Raw genomic sequence first — 17,953 nt, forward strand, 5'->3', positions numbered from 1 at the left:
GGCTTGTGGGAAGGTCAGGGAATTCCGCGAAGTCAGCCGTAAAGCGCGAAGCCGATCGAATGAACCCTCTGGAATTAGTAGCCTTACCGATCGTGCGTAAAGCACTCCGTGAGAGGCCGGCACGAGAGCCCGACGCAGACGCGGCTGCCGCTCGGTGCAGCAGCGCTGGGGCCGGGCGCCACCGCGCGGCGCTGCGGGGCGCCGTTCGCGCTGTGCGGCTGCCGGGGCGCCCTGCCGGCCTCGGCGCTCGTCGTGCTGCGGGTGTCCGATGGACGCCGTCCGCTTCGTTCCGCCCGCTGGGGCTGCCTCGTGCAGAGCCCTGGCTTGAGAGTGCGGTACGGGTGAAATTCGTGATTGATCGTGGAGTTGGTGAAGGGGTTAACGAGAATGAGTAAAGTCGGGCTGGAAAGCAGATGGGAGAGCCCTTGCTGGGGCGAGGGGAGAAGAAAATGCTGCTCTCCCTGAAGCTGAGTGAGCTGTGCTGCAGTGGGTCTGATGGCTCCTGCACGACACGGGTACCGCTCGGTGATTTCTTCTGCTCTGGAGGGCATGACGAGGTACACAGAATCACGGAATCACAGAATGGCCAGGGTTGGAAGGGACCTCAAGGATCACGAATCTCCAACCCCCTGCCACGCGCAGGGCCACCAACCTCTCCATTTAATGCTAGACCAGGCTGCCCAGGGCTCCATCAGAGTTTAACACCCACAAGAGTTTATGTTTTAATCCCCACATTGATATATAAAAAAACAAGGAAGACAAAGTAGGTGTGAAAAATTGACAGTGACTCTTCTGTCCTAGCCCCATCTGAGATAGAATGGAAAACAGTATATTACTCCGGGCCAAATGGGGTGGTGAATCTGCATGTTTACTGCTGCCGTGAGCACCTCCCATGCATGGGACATTTGCACAGGAGTGTCAGGAGTGAAACCATTTAAAACAAATACATTTCTAGCCAGCACTGCTCCATGTGACTTGTTGGCCTTGTGAGCTGTGGCCAATGGTGCAGAGCACAGCTCAGCACAGCCCTCACTGCGGAAAGAAAGGAAGGGAGGCATCCATTCAGTGAAAAAAAGGATCAAGAACTCCAAAACATTCTTTTTCTCTTCCTTTTATAATGAATCTATTTTCACTTTTTGCTGTTTCATTTTTACTGCCTGCATCAGTAATGCTGGTCTGTAATGAGGTAGCACCTGACACAACTCTTTTTCTCTGAACAGCAGAAATTGCTGTCTCGCTGGGCAGCGTGGCCATGCACCTGGTGTTGGCATTCAGGCCACTTCTCATTGCTGCTTTGGTACATATCAAGGATTCCAGTTACAAGTCATTACTTCATAAAAATTTCTGGTGGGGTGGGAGTAAAAAACTTTATGAAATGGCATGAACTTCTCAGTGTGAATGTAATAAAATAATAATTTAAGGGACGTTTTTAGAGATAAGAGTTTAAAATGCATATTAATTAAATTAATAATGAAAATCTTTATGAAAATCTTTGCTATAAGTTGCAAGTAGCTGTTTAATCAAATTCCTTCTTTGGAAAAACGCATTTCATTATAACATAATTAGCACATCCATTTTGTTTTTAGTACAACTTGTGCTAAAGCATGTTTGATGTGGAGTTTCCTCGTGGCAATTAGCAGAGAAGGAATTGAACTTTTTTCCAAGTATTGTAATTTATAAGTGTCATATCTGGGGAAAATCGATGGGATTAGAATAATAATCTTGGCAATTTATTGGGGTAGTGATCACTGGCAGAGAGGGGAAGTGGTGAGGATGGTCACTGTAGCACACAGCACTCCTTCTCTGTGAAACTCACAAATGCAACAAAAATCCAAACATGAGAGTGGCTTTTATGTAGTCAGAGGAACAAAGAAAAAATACAGTACAGCAATATTAAAAGAGAATATCCAGTGCAAATGTCTTTATACAATGGAAATTGATACAGCATTCCTTAAAATAGCTTTATAAAACAAGCTTGAAAACAGCAATTACAGATAATACTATCTGGGTGATGCTTACCAAAGTACTTTATTTACTACACTAAATAGTTTAATAACTAACTTTACCTGTTGATTGCCAATACATTAATTACTGATGAAAACCCTACATGGTAAGTAGTATTAGTTAGAATTCTCTATAATATACTAACATGTGGAACCTCAATAACATACACTGTTGGCTGGATTAAGCGAAACAGTAGAAAATGGACACACATTTATAAATAAAATCAAGGCTGTCATCCTCAGATTCACTTTTTTTTATAGGGGATCTGATCCAAAGGTGATGTGATTGATGGGCTGGATTCTACTTAGCTTTCCTTTTGTTCGTATTTGAAAACGTTCGTGATTTGAATTGTTGATGACAGTTATGTGTTTGTGTCTAGCAGGTGTTGTAGTAGACAACTTCCTTTAGCTGTGCGGACTGATAAGAGACTGTATTATCATGCATTGCTGTCTCCTGCCACGAAAGTACTGTGGAGGAGGGAAAGGACGTGAACAAATGAAAAGGAAACTAATGAGGTTCCACTACATTGTTTTAGGAAGGAAAAGAAAGGAAAAAAAAAAAAAGATTTAGTATTATGTGGTTAGCTCCCAAATTTAAATAATCAAATGGTCTAAACTAATACATACAGCTGTAGCACAGATTCTGCAAAACTGAGTGTTGGTGTAGTAGGGCTCTGTTCCTGCTGAAGATAACAGGGATCTGCGTTGGCAGAAGCCAGAGACAGGCTGTTGTCCTGAGAGACCCACTTCTAACAAGATCCCTTTGGCTGGGTAACATCAGGCATGGGAAATTTCATTCTGTTCACGGTGTGTCTCTTCATCAGACATGAAGCTGAACACGTGCTTACCATGGACAGAACAGCTGCCGCTCCAAAACCTTACTTACATTTGTGTTCTCTTACGCAGACAAACGTGTAGGTGTGCAGTATCCTGGTTTGGAACTCTACAGTATTTTCCTAGGTGGAAAATATTTTTTCACCGTTTTACAGTACCTGCTTAGAAAAAAATTAAAACAGTTTCACAGTAATAAGGCCCGTCCTTTGTTTGTCCCTGAAATAATACATTTCCTTTCATAATGTTGAGTAAAAAACTTACTCAACCTTTTTAGAGATCCAGAGCGACCTATGCTGCTATCCAGAAAGATTTACAGTACTGGAGTCTTGACATTCCCCTGATGTCCACATTTCCTGCCCTGCAGGATATGTTCCATTGAGTGACACTGACGTCCTATTTACAGAAAGAAAAAACAATTTTGCTGCTAGCTAGAGGAAATTCTCGCACTCCAGAAAGGTGCCTGAAATCATCATCAGGCTGTTAAAAATGAGAGATGAAACCAGACTATGCCTCTAAAAATCCTGTCTATTTTTATCTGCAGTAACTCATGTATGTAGTCAAAGACTATAAAGCTAGAATAATTAATAGATCGGAAAGAAGGAAAAATCTTGCCTTTTTTGAAAGTGATGGAATTGTTTCTAATATTAAGTGATAAACCATATGTTCCTTCTTTCCTCTGCTGGGTAAGCATAAGTGTGGAGTATCAATAAAGATGTTACTGCCAGGCCAGGCAGGCTGGAAATGCAGGAGGTTATAAAAACATTCTTTCCCACTGCCACCAAACCTGTTTGTTCCAGCAGGTCATCCTGAGCGCATGCTGATAAAAGCAGCACAGGATGAGAGGAATCAAGGAGAAACCAGGGACAATCAAACTTCGTAAGGAGAAGGATCTATCGAGGCAGGGAGAGGAGTCATGTCCTAGGAGACTCTGGGTCCCCAAGTAGCAATTTTGGGGAAAGAACATAATGTTGGCAAGAAGAGCAGTGCTGGGGAAGCCAGTGCTTTATTTGTATGGTTTGTTTTATCCCTACTGCTATCAGGTTTTCTTGTTTGAAATCCTAGTACTGCCTGGGTGAAGAGCTGTGAATTCTTCTGTGGCCATTGGCAGGCTCTTGATACCTATCTGTAGTGGAAGAGAGAAAATTTTGTGGCTAATGTGAACTTAATACACAAAATCTTCATTTGGTTCTGATCCATACAGCTCAGCTAACATTTTAAACCTGGGTCCCCAGTCATTTAGGAAGTCATAATCAATATCTGAGTCTGAGGAGCCTGATTCCAAAGAACTGAGAGATTCTGCAATGGACTCGGCCCCTTCGTAGCCATAAATGTGAAGTGTGTCATATGGCAGCAGATCCCTGTCATTGTCAGCTTCATCCTTCTTAACCTCGATCATCATTTCCATTTCTCCAGCACCAGAAGTTGTATTTCCAGGAGGCTTTTGGACTTGTGCATATGCAGAAGGCACCACTTCTGGCTTTATTCCATTCTTGCGCACGGAGTTGAGCACAGACACATCATAGCTGGTGGTGTCCATTTCACCACCACCTTCTTCATCGTAAGTGACAAGCTGCTCGTGGATCTCTGCCACATTCCTCCTGAGACCGCTCAGATCCTTCTTGTGTCTCTTCCTTAGAAGAATTAGCATTGCAATCACTGCAAAGGAAATGTATGTGAGCAATTGTAAATAGAGAAATAACAAGGTAAAACAAATTGCATTTTAGACATGTTGCATAACAAACATGCATTTCAGGGCTTTTTCCATTTTTTTTTTTTAGATATTTATTTATTTTTAAAACTTAAAATACTGCTGGTTTGTAGGGTTTGTACATTCTCAAAGCAGCTCTCTGCGAGGATTTCACAACTGTCTTTGGAGCTGGCATCACAGGTGCCAATGCACAGTGTTGCAAGTGCACTGCAGGATTCTATTGATGGCTGCCTCGAGGTGGTACGTACATATTTAGTGCCAGGCATCAAATGCTGCTTGTGTGGTAGCTGCAAAGGAGGCTTCTTCTCAAGCAATACAAGAATTTTGCCCAGTCTATGATAGGTTCCAAATAAAACAAATAGGTACTGTCCTTCTTATTTACATATTTATGTGTATATGTTCACTGTACTGCTTAAAGGGTTTCCAGAGTAGTTCAGCCTTTGGAAACAGGAATACAGTTGTTATTGCCTCAGTACAATTTTCCTTTTTATAGCTGCACGTGAGCCTAGTAACACTAAATCAAGTGCATTATGTATATGTGCAGTGACCTCTCCAATGAGCCAGTCTTTCAATAGAACGAGCGTGCTTGTAGTTGGAACTACACTAACAGGCCAAATAGAGCAAGTGGAATGAATCAAATAGAGTTTTTCTGCTGCCATGACCATTTTATAGCCACAAAGCTTTTTTGGACCTCAATTAAAAAAAAAAAAGGAAATATAAATTCCCACACCTTGAAGAACAGTACCAAAGTCGATAACTTACCAATGATAGTGAAGATACAGATAAAAATTGCGACCAGTGCTTGTATACTAACTCCAACTTGTTTAGCTCTTTCCTCACAAAAAGTGAAGTCGCCTTTTTCATTGCACTTGCAGACACTGATAACAAGTGTGTTTGTGCTGCTGAGGTCGGGATCGCCGTTGTCTGAGATGATGACAGGCAGGTAGTGGATTTTGGCAAGTTCACGATTAAACTGTCCGTACTTGACAGTGATATTAGCTGTGTTATCTGGAAGAAGTAACAATAGCTAATTAAGTGATATTTGCTACCTGATTTTCCTTAAAGATTATAAGTCATTTGATACACCTTTGGCTTTGACAGAGCAAGCCTTTGGGGAGCCCAGTGAAGCTTGGGTGACAACATTTTTTTCAGTAGGTTAAGCCTTTCAAAATATCTGCTTAGCTCTTGTGGCCCAATTGTGGACCTTTGCTACAGCCTCCCCCCCCTTGAGCTGCTGTCTCACTGTGGCTGTCTGAGAAAATGCATTTCAGGGATACACTACCGTAGTTCTCAATCAAGGAGAAGTTGCTATCTTCTGTGGTTAGGGAGTATCTGAAGAAACCTCTAGGTGATATTTCATCCTTGTCAGTAGCTGAAATCCTGATGATTACCTATAAAGGTAAGATGGGAGAGGTCATAAATTCCAGTATACATTGTGTGATAAAAACGCTTGCAGTATATAAGTTAGTGCTGAGCTGTGTATCCAGTATAACCCTTCAGCAAAGGGCAGAGCAAAGATATCTTGAGATGTTTCTCTTCCAGTTCTTACAAGGCAAGTAATTTCCACATAGCTCTCCAAAATGAGTTGTTTTTCTCTTTCAGTCAGAGATAGGAAACGAAAGATGAAATCTTGTGTCATTAAAGCATGAAAAAGTCTTATGCTCAGATGTATGTTATTGAATGTTCATTTAGTTACCAAAATATTCTAGTCACCTAAATGTTTATTTATTTAGTTAAATATCTAGTTACCTAAATAAATACTCTGTCAAGTATTTAACTTATTTAAAAAATGAGGCTCATTCACTGAATGCCATTGAGACTGCCACTCTCAATGATACAATTTTTTGAAAATCTCAATCTGAGATACATTAGATGTACAAAGTATAAAAAACGTGTACGATTATGTCCCAAAGGTAATTTAAAAATTACGTTAAAAGTGAAATAATACCTTGCATGTTCTAACAGATGATTTCATCAGATTCCAGTCTGTGAAAAAATCTCTTAATTAATCTAACATTATATATATAGGCTATGCAAGTATTTACTTGCATCTGAGGTCAAACATCTAAGCCCACAAGTATTATTGCTAGTAGTGCATGCAGGTGCTCTCATCAATAGGTATTACAGTAATGTCACAATTAGTAATGTTTCTCTTACTAACTTTTGGTTTCTTGGAATTACTACCTTTTGCTATGCGAGGTTGCTTTACTTTGCAGTCTAGTTGGTAATGCCCAGAGTACATACTGTACATGCTTTGAAGCCTACATAATGTACCACTTAAAAGCCCATAGGGAGGGGAACTGTGCAGCCAGCCCATATGGACTTAAGGAAGACCCTTCCTCCTGCCTTACCTTCCCCGGTGCAGCATTTTCACACACTCTGGGCTCCTCAGGATAAACGAGTTCTGGAGCATTATCGTTTTCATCAATGACTATGACGTGAACTTGTGCGTGTGATTCTCTGTCAGAAAGACGGCCTGAAATGACAGCAATGGCAACGCACTGGCTGGAGTCTGGGTGCTGTAAAGCCCTTGCCATGGATTGCGCCCACCTCTGTGACTCTCACATGCCAAATGTGAGGAACTCCTAGCTCCATCACTCATTTAAGCTTTTCTTTTGACAGACTCAGATGTTTTTCTCAAAACTCTCATAGTGGGCTAAACCATGAAGAGCTATGAAGAAGAAAATGACAATTCATTATGGCTCCCAGATTCTTCATTTTCTGTGACTGTGGTGTCCCTTGTTCCCTGGCCCTAAGGCCACAGACACAGAGTGCCCAGCATTATTCAATATCCTTCACTTTGCAGAAGAGTCTGACCTCTTCCAATCTAACTGGGAACTGCCCCAGCCCACCCCTCTTCCTAGACCCAGTGGAGCCGTGCATAAATGTTTGGGGAGCTTGGTGGGCACGTTTTGTAGCTCTGTGTGAGTGGGAAAATAGGCTGGGATACTTCTGCTCCAAACACAGGTTCCTGCCTGTTCCCCAAGCTTCTTCCTCTCCCCGTGCCTCTGTCATTCCTTTAGACAAGCTGAAAGCATTTCTGTGATAGCAACGGGCCAAGTCTTAAAAGTGTTTGATCTATTTGTAGGTACTCATCTGATTTGAAGATTGCTGTGCAAACCCTGCAAGCATCCATTTCATCCTTAGCTTAGTGAAAAGAAGCTGTCAGGTTGTGGTTTCCTTCCTGATAAGGTGCAGTCCAGCTGTAAAATCACCCACTGATTTCTTTCAAGTAAGGAAATGATAGCACTTACCATCCTCCAGGATTTCCTGGGCTGCCACAGTGATGTTATACGAGGAGCTGAATTCTCTATCTAGGGGCTTAGGAAGCTGAATAATTCCAGTATCAGACACTCTTACATAGTCTCCATTAGGACTAGCTTTTCGTCGAACAAATCTGTTTTATTTAAAAAGAGACGCATCAATACAAGAGTCACAATATTATGCTTCATTTCTTCATAGGAAAAGGCCAGAGAGTAGTTGTATAAAAAATTACATTGATATCATGACCAGGGAGCCTCAGAACATTTCTCCCTAAACTTATGCAAGCTGTAAGAGCACAACATATCCATCTGCGAGGTTCCCAGATTATTGGCTTTCACTGCTTAAGAAGTCTATTTTCTTTTCCTTACAAAGCACATACTCAAGAAAGTTGTTACAATAAAAAATTTAACAGCAGATAATTATAACCATGTAAAGATCTCCAGGATTGTGTATTTTCCCATAAATGTACAGATGTTTTATTAGTGAGTTTATGTATATAAGTAACGTGTTCATGTTTGTTGGTTGTTGTGTATATCCATAGCTGCAGTGGCTGAAAAATCAGATTGGATTTTTCTTTTGCTTGCAAATGTCTGAAAAATAAGGTCAGTGTCTCAATACTTCGTCAAATTCTTGGAATCATTAGCAAATTCTCTACATAAAAATAGAACCACTAAAGCTGGTGTTGTGTTACCTGATCTTCCGTTTAGCTGCGTCGGGGTCATATGCCCAAACAGAGCCAAGTGTTTTTATTTCAGGATCGTTCTCCCGCACTTTGAATTCATATGGTAGTTTGGTGAAGACAGGAGGCTCATCTATATCGGTAACTTCAATGGTAATTGTTGAAATGCTCTTGGAGCCACCAGGTTTGTAGTAGGCAGGGTTAACGTTGTGATCTGTTGCTTCAATGTCAAACCTGTACTCTGCTACTTTCTCGAAGTCCAGGGGCTAGAAGAAAGACAAACATAGATATTCTTCTGTGGTGATGGCTGGGTAAAATTCGCATTAGCTAACTGCAAATTAAAGCTCTGTGCTGTAATTTTTGTTGGAAAATACTAGCAAATTGCACTAGACTCTGAGGGAAGCTGAACTTCTCTTTCATAAATGGAGTGGCTAGACCTCAAGTTTTGAACAGATTCATGCTATCTGCTATCATGTGTTTCAAAGCTTGGATCCCTGTTCCCTATCACCCAAGGTTATAAACGTGCTGTGAAACATGCTGTAGTTATCATGTAATCATGGTGACTGTATTTTTGTTTGAGTGGACATTGTACATGGAAATGCCAGTGCTTATTTCTCAGTTGAAATTGCACCTCACCTGACTATATATCTAAAACTCCGTTGTACATGCGTGCCTGAAGCGTGTTGCCAGATACTGAGGCAAACTTTGCCCACTGCCTGGTGAAGGCTGGGCTGTCTCTGCCTCAGGCAGTGTGTGTGTGAGATCTCTGCTGCTGCTGCTGCTCTTTGGCACAGGCTGATAGCATCACATGCCTCAGGCCCTGAGGTAAGGAAAGGCTTGTGTTTGGTGATGGAAAGCTGCTGGCACACAGGGTGGCCTTTGCTGAAGGCTTTACAAGTCTCAGGATATTTGTTGCTTTTTTCTATATAGAAATTTCCCTTCTTAATAGTATTTCTAGTACTGATAGCTACACGTAGATGCTTGGAAGTTAAAAAAAACCCCATACATTTGTGTCAATCTGAGTATTACTCACAGTAATTTATAGTCCTTTGTACTTTTTTTTCCACCATAAATCAATGAAATCAATGAACTTTTGGCTTGGAAGTGCTCTGCATAGTGCAGGAATGTTCCTTGGTAAAAATTAAGTAGGTTTGAGAATTAAAAAACAAAGAGCAAACTGTAATAGAGGCTTGGGAGAGGCTGGGTCCTCTTAAGTTAGAGTTACCAGGAAGTACTGGGGTCACCTCAACACTCAGAGGTGAGACAGGGAAGGAGGCTGTGGCTCAAGAGGGAGCAATGCTAGATGGCAAAGTGCATTTCTAGAAGAGAGGTCAGGTGTTTGTGTTCACATTCTTGCTTTGGTTTCTCTTTGGCTGCAGAAGGGAAAGATTCTTTGACTCGGTCAACTCAACTCTTGTATTCACAGACTATTTGAAGCATCCGAACATCTAGAATTTGGGGGGAGCCTGAAGCATGTAGCCTGCTCGTCTGGCATAATCCCCACTGCATTCTGCAGCAATCGCAGGTTTTCCCAGTTTTGGCAGGTGAAATGGGCTGGTAAATCACCTGCTCTCCTCGCAGGGCTTACAGAATGAGGTTTTCAGGTTGAATACCTTTTGTGCTGTGACTTTCATGCATTTCCATTTTTTCCTGCTGCCAGTCCCACACTGAATCAAACACTTGTTAAACATGGCAAGACAAAATTGTATCTTTCTTTGTTACTGGGAAAAGTACCTTCTTTGGTCTAATGATCCCTTCATTGGTGAACGGATTTGCTACAATTTCAAAGGTGTCCCTGTAATCTCCTCTGACAAAACTGTATTTTGTATGTCTGTGTTGTGGTTCATCAATATCTTCAACTTCGACTCGGCCAACTTCTCCTCCTACTGAAACGTTTTCAGGAACTTTAAAATGAAATGATGCTGTTTAAAAAAAAAATCAACAAACAGGTCATAATGACGGTGCACATGGAAGTTAGAACTTACATACAATTTTTTCTTAGTTTATAAACAGACATACATAAAATAATTGAGAATTCAGTGTTATTAATCTCTACAGACAGCACTTCAATGTTTTTTTTTAATTACTTCTTGAAATTGTCAGGTTTCTTCATAAAGTTACCAAAGTTAATACTGATTTTTACTTTCTGCTCTAGATACGCTCCAACCAGGAAATGAAGGTAGTGCTGAAATGCAGACAGCCGTCTGAATATGTAAGATACTTTTGTTCACTTTAAACGACAATTGAATCCTAATGCCTAATGTAAATTTCTTCTTTTCATGTCAATTGTCGATTTCCAAATGATACTTCACTTACGGTGTTTGAAGACTGGGAAGTTGTCATTGATGTCTGTTAACCTGATAATGACTGTAGCTGTGCTTGACTCCCCAGTAAGCCCGAGAGCATCTTTTGCTTTAACAATAATTTCATATGTTGATTGATTCTCTCTGTCCAAATCAGCTCTGGCTGTGGAAATGACACCTTAAAAAAATAATATTGAATATGATTAGATTTTGTAACGTTTCCACATCTCTTAATTTTGAAAGCAAGTTTTTACCTTATGCCACACATTCAGCTTCAAGCAGCAGTTTTACACTTATATTTTTCTAAGGCAAAGACTATTAGAAATCTTTCTATATAATAAAATATTTGGGAGATTTTGTACAGTACATTTCTTTAAACTTATCTTTGCTGCTCAGAAACCAGCTGATAATGTCTAAGCTTGGTCACTACAGCATCTGGAGTGTATGTCTGATCACCTCCTTATCTGCTTTAGTTGCTCCAGAGAACCAGCTTACAAGAGATGATGAGTTTAATTTTATATCTGGACAAACTTTAAACAAAAAAAAAGTTTAGGTAAGCAAAGGTTTGAGTTATTGACTAGAAATCAGAAACAAACTTTCAAAATTAGCCTAATAAAATGCATTGTATGTACTGACTTGCTCCCGATGTATGCTAATTTGAGAAATGGATAACCCGTCCTGCCTGTGCCAAGTCTGGAAAGCTGTAGGTAATTTTCTTGGTTTGTAATCACCATCTACTCTTTGCTATTTAAGAATTTTTGTCAGCTGTTCTTTAGGAATGCTGTTTCTTAATGTATTCCTCTTTTTCTGTTTGGTCAAAGGAATGATATCCATGCTAAACTGAAAACATAGATGTAAATTGGCTCCTACTTGGTCTTTTAATCAGTAGGAACAGCCTGACCTGATCTTGTCATTTTCCTCGTGATACCTAAAATCCTGACTTTATTGGTTCATTTTCAGATGTAGACAGTGACACTGTGTTAATGTGAATGAAAAATCTTTCCAAATTAGAGTCGAAAGTAAATTTTTGGCTTAATATCTCCCTTGTCCTGAAAGAAAATGGTTTAAAATTGGATTTTCTTGTAAGCATAAGGTCAACATTTGACACTTGCATATCTGACCTACCAGAGTCATCAACTGTGAAATATTCAGTTCCTTTAATGATTTGGTAGGTAACCGTGGCATGACCTGCAACTGTTGGGTCATCAGCATCTTCAGCCGTCACTTTGGTGACTGAGGTTCCTAGAAAAGGATTATCGAACAGCACATTTAGTATAAATCTTGCTTTTCAGCCAAGGAAAGGATGAGTTATGGAAGAACCTTACCTAATCGTGACATTTCTGGGACAGATCCATTGAATACCTTTTGTACAAAAATGGGAGCATTGTCATTAATATCAGAAACCTTGATAATAAATTTAGATGGTGGTTCCAGTGATCGGTTGTTTCTTCTGTCAATAATGTGTGCTGTCAGCTCATACTCTGCCTTCTTTTCTCTGTCCAGCCTCTCAAAAGCATATATGTCGCCGTCGTACCCTTGCACTTTAAAGATGGTGTTGGCAGATTCACCTTCAATGATATACATAGCATTCTTGTTCCCTACGCTTGATGTGAGCTAGAAAGTATAATTCAAAGAGAAAAAAGTGAGCTGTGGTTTCTGAATGCAAAACAGTTTCTACCAGAAGATACACACAAAAATGACCTCTTATTTGGACTCAGTTTGAAACCGTTGGGAATCTTGATGGCAGCTGGCATATTACTGGACAAACCAGCAGTGCAGCAAGAGCCATCCAGAGTGATAGGATGAAACTTGCATCCAGACTGAAACCTGCTTGCTTATATATCAGGGAGGTTTTATTTTAAGGTTATGAGTCACATTTCCTGAAGATATAAATTGTTTGTGCAGTTACAGATAAAAATCGTCAGCATCATTGTGTCAGAAATATAGATACCACTACTTTGTTCAAGCTACACTTGTTTGCAAATAATCTTTGGAATTTAGCTGAATTCCAAGTGGAATTTTGCTTGGATTTCACAGAATTACAGAAACAAATCTTTATTTGCAGCTACTGACAAACATTGTTTAGCATTTTTCATCATTGTTTGCCACTTAGCAGAATTCCTGCTGTAGCTGTCAGCTTTCTTGTATTTAGTCACATGCCATTTCTTCATAGTCAGTCTTTAGACTCATGGTTATGACAATGAGATTAAGTTTTCACCCCACAGTTTCAAATTTAAGATTGTATTCTATGAAAAAAGGGTGGGGTAAAAGGAATAAACATGAATCTGTTTTATAGGTAATTTTATCCAATCCCAAATGGTTTTGTACATTATTATTTTTTTTAATCTGGACATAATTTGATGATTCTTACCTATCTGCACTCCTCTAAGAACACTGCTAGAAAGTTTAAACCACAATTTTCTGTGCACTATATCAGCATTCTTGTTTCAGCAAGCTATTTATCAATAATTGTTGGGTTTGACCAAGATTTTCTAGTCTTTTGTTACTGACCTTATCATAAATTGCAGCTGTTTGGTATTCAGGATTTGATTTATCCTGTAGTTGTCATTTACTGTTGAACATTCTTTCATTTATGTTTTCTATTTTGAAATGTGCTATTAAAATTCTCTTTCCTCGTTCCACACACTTAATCATGCTTCTAACTGCTGGTGCTGCTGAACAACAGCTTGTGACTCCGGAGATGTAACAGGAGAAAGAATCTCACCCTTGTCTCAAAGATAGTCCAGCCTGTGCCTCCTTTCTTAATTTTTACTTACTTATTTGGTGTGAAAGGTACAGCTTCCAAGATTGCCTAAAATCTAAGGATGAACTGCAAAAGGAAGCCTCCAAGGTCATGAAAGATAAAATCCAGACTTATCAGCATATTCCTGCAGCTGTCACTCTGTTTGGCCATGCTGATGCTGTGGCCTTTTAAAAGCATTTATCGAGTGTTCAATCCTGTAAATGCAATGCAGTGAACACAGACATCGCAGAAGTAATCAGACGCATTCCACTTTTGAAAGACAACAGAGCACAGTACAGAGTGAATTACTCTTATTTAGGACAGCACCAGGAATAAAAGCGTTCTCCTCAATCCGCTGCTGAATTGGTCTGAAATGAAACAGAGATATCCTGCGCTGGCTGAGTACCCGGTGGCCTCTTTTCTCTCTCTTGTGCTTTCTGCCAGTGAGCAGCACTGATCCAGAAAGGTCTGTTTCACTTTACCATAACAGCCTTGACAGATGCTGATTGTTGTACATGGAAAGAAAATGTAGAACTGCATTTATCTGAGAAGTGTCAAAGTAGTTCAGTTTGAAAGACTAGACTGGGAGAACTTTGTCTGGGTGATGTGCAGTTAATCACAGGATTTTATGAGCACTGCCCTGAAGAAAATGAGTTTGCAGTCAGGTCAATGCTTGTTATTACTTTCAAAAATTGTTTTCCTTCACTTTGTGAAACAAATTTTTTGATTGTGAAGCAGTACTCCTAAACAGCACTTTACTTTTGTGTCCGTGCTGAGGGATGTAAGCTGTAAGTTCTTTAATACGTATCTTTTTATTAGCTGATCTCCCAGGTTTTTGAAAGAGCTACCAGAAAAACACTGACATACATCAGCTGCCAGACCTTCTTCCTAACTCTGCACCTGCATGCAATGCACTTGTTTCTTTGCTGCAGATGCTCCATGGTTGCCATTCTCTAAAATTTATCTATATTCTTCAAAAGAATTAGAATTCCTTTGGTGCTGTTCTTGATTCACTCTGCACCCATTTTAGGATTGTGATGTTAGTACATCAGTCCCATTTCTATTTCCCGTTTTTTCTCCATTAATTCTGTTACGCTGCAAACAAGTAATACTTCTCAGGACACTCATTTCCTGTCTGGATTTGCAATCATTCACTGCTAAGAGACTGCTGTTTACCTTGCCAACGTGATGTGGTAATGGTGAATCAATCTCTTCTCTGATATGCATTCGGTTCCATATCCAGTCTCTCTTAAGTCGTTTATGACTGGTATTGTTTGAAGAAAAGTTTTGTTTTGTTTTCTGATTTTCTTTATAAGAGAACGCTGGAGCCAAGAACAGTGAGAAAAGCAGAATAAGCTTCTTCATCTTCTTCTGAGCCTAGGGAGTAATGCAAAGCACGAGAACCATGTAAATAACAACAGAATCAGATCCATCAGAGAAAGCATGCATGGAAGTGCAAACTGAATTTCCTTCTAGAGGAAAGTTTGATTACTTTCTGTATTTCTTTCAATCTGCCTTAGAATCAGAAATTGAAATATCAGGCACAAAACCTTTCACAACACAAAACAGCTTCAACCAGATGATTCGGCAGCTGTAAAAAGCACTTAAAAAATTGAATCAGTAAAAAATGCAAGTTTTTAAAGCTATCATAAAACTCAGCATCCTCTTGAGCTACCATAGTTCATATGAAGAGAACATTCAGTACAAAGATGACCCTTTGTGCATTTCAGAAAATTTAGTTTGGCTACTGCTCATAGCTCGTGGGGGAGAGCTGCCCTGAGAAGCAACACCAGGGCTGATCCAGATCAAAGTTTATGTTAACTCAACTTGAAATGAAACGTTAGAGTTTGACAAACCGAAATGCAATGTTTTGACATGACCTGACACGAAATATGCTGTAGTCAATATGTTCATATAGAAACTATTGATTTAAAATAAAACTTTTTTTTGTTGACGGAAAAAATGATTCATATGAAAATTTCAATCTATTCCAAGTTCAATGTAGCAAATTATCTTTCTCAGAGAGCTTGTTTATTGCATCAATTCCTTGTGTCTTAAAATGCGTAGAGGCACAAATAAAGCTCATTTATCCCTTATTCTTAGATTTTAGCACATACAAAAGAGTAATTCATAAAATTACTTTCAGGCAAAACCCTTTTTTTTACGTCATAAGTTAATATTAGCAAACTTTAGGCCTGGTTATCAGATTGAGTTCATTTCTTGTAGAAAAGCTGATTCATTTTTCCACTAAATTTTCCCTTTGCAAAATAAAGAACTGACATGGAACTTAAATGCTTCAATAATCAGACATTAACTTACACATAAATGACTTCCCATTAGCTTTTAGGAGCTGTCAGTACATACATCAAAAGTAAAAGTTAATTGTGATAAAGAAGTTGAAATCATGCATGTTGTTAGATATTGGATTAAATTAATATCTTTGGCATGATTTGTTGAGATTGTCAAAATTACACATTGGTAATTAGGTAATCAGTGTTACCCTGTGGTGCAGCATCATTATCAGTAAAAAGATTTTATTTACCATGAAATTTTGCTCTCTTTACAGTTGTGCATGACCTGCGGAATATTCCTTCTTTTATGAATGTGTGGGAAATGACTAAATAGGCTGCCTTTGAAGCCTCTATTTAATAGCTGAGCTGTGGCTTGTGCAGTTTTAGGGATTTATATAAAAGTTTTTGAATCTTTCTCTTCTATGTGTTTACTTTGCCCTTATTTTATTTTTAGAAAAAAATGAGTAAGATTTAGTTGTTTTCCTTTGCTTTATTTATATATCTCAAATATTCTACAACTGGAACTGTCAGGCACTGAATTTGATGCTGCCGTGCTCTGTCTTTTGTTCATAAAGTTACAAAATGTGGTAACCAAAGGAAAACCATTTGGCTAACGTCAGCTGGTACAGTCTGTACTTTAGGAAAAACAGATGGTAGTGTTTCATCTGCCATTTCCTCTTATTGCTGTGGGCCTGTGGGATCTCATGGGTTATTGCTGTGATGAGGTTAGCTCGCGAAACTGAGGACAACACTGCCCACTTGAGCTGCCATTCGTTTCAGTGCAACTGATACATTTACAGACCCGCAGAACACATTTTTAGCTTATATGTCAAATCTCAATTAAAGCATACTGATCTTGAAATGAATCTTCTTTGTAAAGAGCTCTGCTGTACCTTCCTGGTAACTCCTTCCTAGCAATGGCCCTGTTTTCAGTAATGTGAAGTTCGGGGCCTGCTGTGCCCCAAGCCCGACTCGTCAGGATGCTGCCAGCCTGCACTGAGGTTGTCACTGCTAACAGCTTCACAGGCAGGGGCACTGTGTGTTGGCTTTAATCTGTATTGAGGGTACTGGGATGGGTGTAAGAGCTCAGGGGCAGTGGTGTTAGCGTGGCTGTTCATGAGGATCCGTTCTGCAAGCTCTCCCTTGAAGTAAGTGGCCACTGTCTACGTGTTTCGCAGTTCAGACCTTGTTTGAAAGCTTGACCATCAATACAGAAAGCACTTATGAGAAGACTAAGATGTCCATTGGGCATATTTTTAATAATACCTCCTTGCACTAGACTGAGTCTTTGAAATGAATGCATATTTCGGCTGAAGCCTGAGCCAACCCTCCCACTCGGTGGACCTGTCTTCGTGTTAACAGATTTTGAGCTGGTTTCCCTTCCTTTAATCCCTCGTTAGTGCATTGCCGTCAGTACTTTCTAGCCTCCATGGTGAGGTAAATGTTCCTTTATGAGCAGCTTGGTGGAGCTTGGGGCTGCCCTCCGTATGTCAGGCTGAGATAAAGGAACCTCATGCACAGCATGGCTTCAGCTTCATCTGTGGTACCTCTCAGAATTTCTTGTTTTAGTAGGAGTAACACTGCACACTGAGCACTGTGCCCTGTCCTGAGGGCTATTCAGTACACAGGTCTTGATAGGGCAGTCTGTCCCTCTGTGATACTGTGCGAGTTCTCCATTCTGCAGCTCTTGGATCTGTGGCTTAGTTCTTCACAGTATTTCAGAATGCCCTTCTTTGGCAGCATGTACAGACACTTCGGTAGCAGGGCCCTGCTGCACCCTCTTAACAATAATTCAAACTTTTTTTTTTTTTTAATTTAAGCCAGGACTGTACGTGTTCCTTAAAGTTAGCAGGGGAATGGCTTATTGAAATAGTTAAGCTTCTCATTATGCTCTTAAATTTTCTTACAGCGAATGATATTTTTTTCCACCAACGTTATTCATTTTTTGTATTGAGTTATTTCAGCAAATAACTCTTAGTCTGCAGGGTACTATAGACATTTAACTAAGAAATTTTGCTATTCAAACTGATTTATAAGACACCTGATACATATAGTGTAGTTTCTTCTTGCAGATTGGGAATAATTATTAAAAAAAAATCAAGTCAAGATGCAGACAATACTGTAGTGA

General features: G+C 39.8%; 1 protein-coding gene across 1 annotated transcript in view; it reads right to left on the reverse strand.

Annotated features, from left to right (window-relative positions):
• Positions 1 to 1,830: 1,830 nt before the first annotated feature.
• The window catches only part of CDH5 (cadherin 5), a 28,576-nt gene continuing 12,453 nt past the window's right edge, over positions 1,831 to 17,953 (reverse strand). The window contains exons 2-12 of the mRNA XM_010717724.4: positions 14,711 to 14,911; positions 12,117 to 12,405; positions 11,917 to 12,033; positions 10,805 to 10,969; positions 10,223 to 10,410; positions 8,501 to 8,754; positions 7,800 to 7,942; positions 6,897 to 7,021; positions 5,828 to 5,936; positions 5,308 to 5,553; positions 1,831 to 4,493 (exon numbers count right to left, since the gene is read on the reverse strand). Of these exons, the coding sequence (XP_010716026.1) occupies positions 4,000 to 4,493; positions 5,308 to 5,553; positions 5,828 to 5,936; positions 6,897 to 7,021; positions 7,800 to 7,942; positions 8,501 to 8,754; positions 10,223 to 10,410; positions 10,805 to 10,969; positions 11,917 to 12,033; positions 12,117 to 12,405; positions 14,711 to 14,899 (2,319 nt within the window). The 5' untranslated portion in view covers positions 14,900 to 14,911 and the 3' untranslated portion in view covers positions 1,831 to 3,999. The remainder of the gene's footprint in view (positions 4,494 to 5,307; positions 5,554 to 5,827; positions 5,937 to 6,896; positions 7,022 to 7,799; positions 7,943 to 8,500; positions 8,755 to 10,222; positions 10,411 to 10,804; positions 10,970 to 11,916; positions 12,034 to 12,116; positions 12,406 to 14,710; positions 14,912 to 17,953) is intronic.

Source organism: Meleagris gallopavo, chromosome 13, assembly GCF_905368555.1.
Source record: "Meleagris gallopavo chromosome 13, MGAL_WU_HG_1.1, whole genome shotgun sequence".
Lineage (NCBI taxonomy): Eukaryota > Metazoa > Chordata > Aves > Galliformes > Phasianidae > Meleagris > Meleagris gallopavo.